Here is a 6,633-nt window from a genome sequence, read left to right as displayed (position 1 = left end):
TGGTAGCAACGGCGCCAGCCTTTGCGTATATGTGTCCTATGCATCTGTGTGTGTGTGTCTGTGTCTGTGTGTCTGTGTCTGTGTGTCTGTGTCTGTGTGTTTGTGTGTGTGTGTTTGTGTGTGTGTGTGTGTGTGTGTGTGTGTGTGTGTGTGTGTGTTCGTAAGAGAGGGCCGCACATGGATGGCGCCAGCGGCGGAGGCTCTTGTGTCTTCTCAATTGTCTGCCTGAACGTCGGTGCAGTGTGGTCCGAGCCTTCGGCGCGTTCGGCCGTGCCCATGCCCATGCTTTCGTCCGTCGTCGGCAGTTTCGCCTTGTCAAAACCACTGGAGCTCTCCCACAGGATTATTTGCTTCCCTACCCTCTTCTGCCCGGCAAGAGCGAGAGTTGTATGAGACGCAGTTACCGGTATCGGACTGCCCACCTACCCAAGTCGATTCCGGCCCATGCCAGCTGTACGCCTGAGCGAAGACAGGCACGTACGTGCACGGAACGTCGGGATAGTAGTACTAGTAGACTGTGCACTGCGTTGTCGGTTGGATAATTAGCGGATATCTAGCGATCTGTTGCGTGCGCCTGAAGCGGTGACAAACGCGTGGACGTAAACGCCAATGATTTCTGTCGGAATAACGCTTTGTTCAGAAGTAAAAGTGCCCCAAAAGTGCAGTTCGCCGTGTTACCATCCGACAACTCTGAGCGCGGGTCACTTTTGCGGCACCGATTGCAACAGTAGTGAGCGGTGGGTCTGTGCATACGCTGTCGATATCTACAAGCGCGAACAGGCACCTGTGGTATTCGGAAGGTGGAAAATGTGCCTATCGTAGGTCGTACCGTGTGTACTGTGCGCGATAGCAGAGTCCCTATTTACACGATATGAGCCTATACAGTATCGCGTTATGATTAACGTAACAGCAATGACCATGAGGATTTTCGCGAGAAGCAATAATATCACAGTCTAAAAGGATAGTAGGACGAAATGTTCGCGTAGACTCACTCGCTTATAGACCAACTACCTTCAGTTGTATTACCGATGTGGCGTCTGTGATAACTGGCAGCTTTAGGCAACAAAGCACCACACGCTTCCTTTTCAATACATTGATGGAAAGATAGATATTTTCAAGAAGTTATCATTGGATTGGAACATCCGCTAACTGCGCACTAATATTTCACAACGCTTTGAGCTCGCTCGGTCTATAGGACTCACGGAGCCCTGATTCGCGCGCCCTCGGATTGCAGTCGTTGCAACCGATCATCCGCCTATTAGTCTGGCTAACCTACCGTTACTCTTTCTCTTGGAGATATCGAAATCGCAGCCCCGCATCGATAGAAACGTGAATAGACGAACTAACGGATACTACCCAACAAATCAATCTACAGTTGCAGAACGTAATACTTGTTCAGTGAAAATATACGCATTTAGTGATTTTCTATCGGCATTTTAGCCTGCGCGTTAGCTCAGGGAGAACGATCTATTTTACGCCGCACTAATTGTAGTGGTAGCAGCGTAAATCGAATTTGTACCCTCTGGATCAAACTTTATCTGTACAGCTTCCGTAGTCGAATTTATCTCATGGATTTTCGCCTAGATGGCCAGCTTGTTCGGGTTTTAGTTGCGTAACCTGTTAGACTACAGCGGTCCGCCTGCGACGACCTAGGTGTCAAGGACCTGCAGCGAGCCAGCTCCGTTATTTGACTAGCTGAGTTTTACACCGTTTTCTATTTGCGTATCGCGACCGTGACGCGCGTGATCCGCTCAGTGTTTCCTAGTTGTCACTGCTGCCGAAATCGTTACCTAAACAAAGTGTGTTATACTGTGTCGGACACAGAGCAATTGGTTAATCAAAGAAAAACTAATGAAACGAACACAGAAAAGAACCTGTTAACGAGACTTGCCAATCGCCGAGTATCAAGTGAACTATTTTTCGCAAAGGAAATATATGAATCATTGCCGCCAGTTAGACAAAATGGAGTTCAGACTAGCTCGCCTTAATTATTGTTCGCTACCATGGATGAGTGTTGTGATCTTGCAAGCACTTGCGCTGGTTACGCGCGCTGCAAAACTGCCAGACATCTATTGGAACATGAGTAATCCAATGTAAGTATCGTAGGCACAACGACGGTAATCATAAAGGGGTGCAACTGAGGTCCAAAAGCCATAGAGGTAATGAGCCTATATATATATATAAAGGAAAGGGGAGAGGGGTACTGTTGCCAATAGATAGGGACCGTTTCGGTTAGTTCTCTGGAGCCAAAATGTTTCTGCACATGTATGACACATATATATATATATATATATATATATAAAACTTTTATAGCGGGTATCCTTTTACTGGAGCAATTCAAATTGCATCCGTGTGTCGAGAGCTACAGGTGTTTCTTCGTGATGTTTATGGATAGACGGACGGTGAGAATGGGGCTGCCTCATCATTTTGGTTTTTTTTTCCTGCAAAAAAAAAAATCGACAACCAAGGAAACAGTACGTTTTTAATTGATAGTCAGGATTTGGCTAAGTTATATACATTTCTTGCCTTTGGAACCGACCGAATGCGGATCCTGAAAGATAGCACACCATGCGCAAATGTTTGGCGTACCGTCAATCAGTCGCCGTTTTTTTTTCCATATTCCTGATTATCGACGTAATTATCGATTCGGAAGGCATGCGCCCGTCGAGTCCGCCGCTGTTTTCCAATGTTCAAGCAACCGGCATCGAGATTCGTTACCATTACGTATTTGTTAAATTCTTTCCTTGTCTCATGTCTTTGATGAACGTATGATATTATATCTATAATATATTACATAAAGCCTTGCTTACGTAACAAAAGATAGCTGAAAGATTCTTTTTCCCAATGCTTCCATCTTTTCGCTTCCCTGCGCCAAACTAACCAGAGTTGCTTGCAATATCTCTTGTGGACGATTGATCGTTGGCGTCAGTAACGTCTACGACGATTCGTTTTTGGAGCCAAAGGCTGCCCCGTTCTATCTGGGAGCGTTAAACAGAACCTACCCACTGTAAAGCTCAATCCGCTACCGAACGTATCTTTGTTTGCTAGGTTGCATATGGGTTATCGCGCTGGTCTGTTCACGCCATTGCAGCTCGGACTGGAAATTTCCTAATAAAAATTCATTCATTCCTATCAAGTTAACATAAATATCGCTCTCTAGGCACTGTGTAGTTGTATGGGCGTACCTCAACCATACACACACTGGCACGTACACATTTTCCTCTGTTCTTTTTAGTCTATCCGCTCGACATCTCGCACATGTCAACTGGCTCTCCGTTAGCTGTTGGGTCCGATCGGTGGACTTCGATCACCTACTTCACCAACCATTACGACCCGAATTGCAGCCATGAACTGAGCACAGCGCTGGCAGTAGATGACGGCTTTAGGGGTGACCATGGTGATGATGTTGGCATTTACAGGGTACCTGCCTACGCAGTCGTAGCATCAGCAACATCAATCGCGCTCGTTCCTGCTCGCAGTGGTTCGTTCCACGGACGACGCAGTAGCTACGACAGGCGATCGAGGTAGAGCTGTGTTCAAAAATGCTTGAAAATTGCCTAATTTCTTTTTCGCTCGGTCCGTGTTCGCCTCGACGCGTCATCGTCGCAACTTCAGGCGCACCTGGGCGCTGTAGTCGTCGCTGGCTGCTGCTTGTCACCCCGGTTCGACGCTTCACCCCACCGTGAAGTCGCTATCCCGCCAGCCATCAGAACCTCTTACTCTTATACGGGTTAGCGATGATGACGACGACGACGACGATGAGGAGCGGTAGCAACAGCCAGTGACTCAATCGTTATGTATTCGCTTTTGGTCGGTCGCTGCCTGTCGAGGCCTATCTGTTAGTCGGTGCTCACGCCTCGGTTCGACGGAGTTGCTTCCCTAACGCCTTTTTACTGTTAGAAGAGGCTGTTTGAGAGGCCTTTCCTTGTTTAGTGGAGTTAGACCCACGGCGCTGAACTTGCTTCTCGCCGTTTGACTGCGCCAGTTGTTATTATTATCATTACATATTAGAGGAGAACATACAGACAGACCTGGGAAAAGGAAAGCCTAGTGCCATTTATCTGCCCAGGGCTGTCTACTGCTATAATAATAAGTATAGCTGTTATACGCAACTTAAGGTTACTGTTATCACTAGAACTACTTTTTTTTTATAGAGCTGGTATAGGCAGTAATGCGGCCTCGACTCATTATTGGCAGCGACCAATTCAACGCCCAGCCGTACTCGCCAATGATGCGCCCATAACTACCATTCTGTTGCACGGGTCGTTCAGTTGCTGTTGAAAAACGTTTTGTTACAAGCATGGCTATTAATGAAGAGCTAGCTTGAAGATAGCCTAGTAGAACATCTACTGGCATTGTGTTAATAACGCTTCTGTTTGATTTGTATAAACACCACACGAAATCTCAAGACGATTAGAAGTAATGACGTGTGAACGAAGGAAGTTGTGTATACGCACATAACATTATTGCTAATTATTTTGGCCGGTTGCGAGCGTACCGAGAGCATGATGAGGCGAGATCTGTTCATGATTAAAAGCGCGTCCGCGTAAATCGAAGGTCGATAACAACGCCATGATCTTTGCTCGTACAATCAGCGCCACTGCGATCGAAATTTTCGAACTCTTATTCAACACTGGAAGATGCAGCCAAATCTAACGTAGATAGCCTAAGCCGAGTCTGCCTCAAGACTGCAGCCGATCTCCGTAGAAAATCCACTATTGTCTCTTCGCTTCGTCCATTCATTGTAGCACGGGGGGAAGGGGGTTTGAAGTAGTCAGACGTGGTGATGGCAAACGTCAAGAGACTGAAGGGCTTTCGGCTTCACTGGTGCTTGTCTGCCAACCACCACAAGCAATGAGTTTATGTGAGTGTGTGTGTGTGTGTGTGTGTGTGTGTGTGTGGGAAATTCATGAAGGCTAAGGAAGGATAGAGATGGCAAGGCTTTGGGCACCTTAAACAGCTCCAACTAAAACCAGGAGTGCTTAGACGCCGATGACGGCAGTGAGTTTGTCAACGTGCGCAGGTCGCAGGGCTAACGGCGGCGTTGCTAGCAGCAATATGTGTTAGAATTTCGGGGCCAATCATATCAAAAAGGGCTGAAGCACCACCTGCTAAATGAAGTGAAACCTGTAAAAAAAAAACTTTACAAGGGAAAAACTGCTCTCTAGTTTCTTCGATGCAAATGAGGTTTTAAGGAATTGTCATTGAAAACGAGTCTGTCTTTTGCAAAGATCCTGAAGTTTATCTTCTGAAGCCATTTTCGGTCAAATTTCTAATCAATACGTATAATAAAACGTTTATAGATTACTACATGGGAACTATCTCTGCTAACATATTTCGATATTTTTCCAAGTTAATGAACTTGCAAAAATATTACTCGATGTTCACGTTCCTCCTCGGTCCAGCAGTGCTTTATAAATTTTCTGTCACTATAGTACTTTTAGCATTACTAACTGCTAGATGTGAGTGATGCATTATATAATTATATAACTTCCTACCGCCTCCATTGACTTCACAACGCTAACATTTGTAATCTTTGCCCAAAGCCTGACTCCATGAGGAAGCGTGTACGCGAAACAGCAGCGAGGCATAATGATCACTTGGTGAAGTACTGCTGAAGGCCAGCGGGAGTAGCAGTGCTCGCTAGAAGAGGATCTATGGAGCCATTTGGAGCGTCACTCTGAAAGCGTGCGCGAGACGATTAGGGAATTGTTATTAACGCTGCTGTCGCGGCAAAGTTTGATAAACGTTTCTGGCTTGAATGACGTCTGAAAACCGTTTCTTTTACAACTGTATTCGTCGAAGCTTCAAGACGCTCTTGGGGTCTCTAGTAAAGAAATCGCTAGTGGATTTGGTTGAGTAAGCTCAGCCCGACGTTAGTGATCGCTCGCAAGCTAGCAACTATAAGTAAGTATAGTTGCTAGCTAGCTGTTCATCGGCTGTTTAACGGACTGACTACCTAACTCATGAGCATATGTTTTTACAGTTCACAAGTGTCATCCCGCCCTGTGAACCGCGCCTCCATGGTGCGTCAGTCCAGCGTCAAGTCTTTCAGAGCGGTTGGTGTTCTGCTACGCACTCGACCGATCATTGCGCTATCGTTGTCGACATCGTTGTGAATCTTCTATATCTGTCCGCTGAATGGCAAGCTCAACGAGTCGAGACTTGAGCCATCATTTTGAGTTACGGGCTGTGGTGTTATGCCTACAGGTATTGCCATTTTTTGCCTACGGGTATGCAATGGTGGTAACACCGAAATGTCTCGCCATTGCTACAAACGTCTCGCTATTGCTACAAACCGATCAATCGAGTTGTCTGATAAATCAAAGAGATTTGATCGTTTTCAAGTTTGGCCTTACTCTAGGCGTTTGTTGTCCCTGTAGGAGGGACACTTAACGCGCAGAAGCGTGAGCCGGACTAGACTGATAGTTGTAGATGTGTCGACCAAACATAACAGAATAGAAACAGAGAGTACGGAAGAACCTCATTTCCATATTAGAACATACAGTCAGTCAGAGTTACATGGATTGCAACATTGTTTAGTATTGCAACACTCACGCCTATTCCAGTAGAAACGACATAGACATCGTAGGAATATATATATATATATATATATATATATATATATATATA

At 45.8% G+C, this 6,633-nt stretch overlaps 1 protein-coding gene across 1 annotated transcript in view; it reads left to right on the top strand.

The window, feature by feature from the left end:
- The first annotated feature begins 253 nt into the window (after positions 1-253).
- Positions 254-6,633, top strand: part of LOC111264864 (uncharacterized) — a 66,480-nt gene continuing 60,100 nt past the window's right edge. Inside the window, exon 1 of the mRNA XM_022841090.2 lies at positions 254-2,093. Within this exon, the coding sequence (XP_022696825.1) occupies positions 1,936-2,093 (158 nt within the window). The 5' untranslated portion in view covers positions 254-1,935. The remainder of the gene's footprint in view (positions 2,094-6,633) is intronic.

This window comes from Varroa jacobsoni, unplaced genomic scaffold, assembly GCF_002532875.2.
Source record: "Varroa jacobsoni isolate VJ856 unplaced genomic scaffold, vjacob_1.0 scaffold_906, whole genome shotgun sequence".
NCBI lineage: Eukaryota > Metazoa > Arthropoda > Arachnida > Mesostigmata > Varroidae > Varroa > Varroa jacobsoni.
The sequence above is the reverse complement of the archived record's forward strand: the minus strand, read 5'-3'. Positions and strand labels throughout refer to the sequence as shown.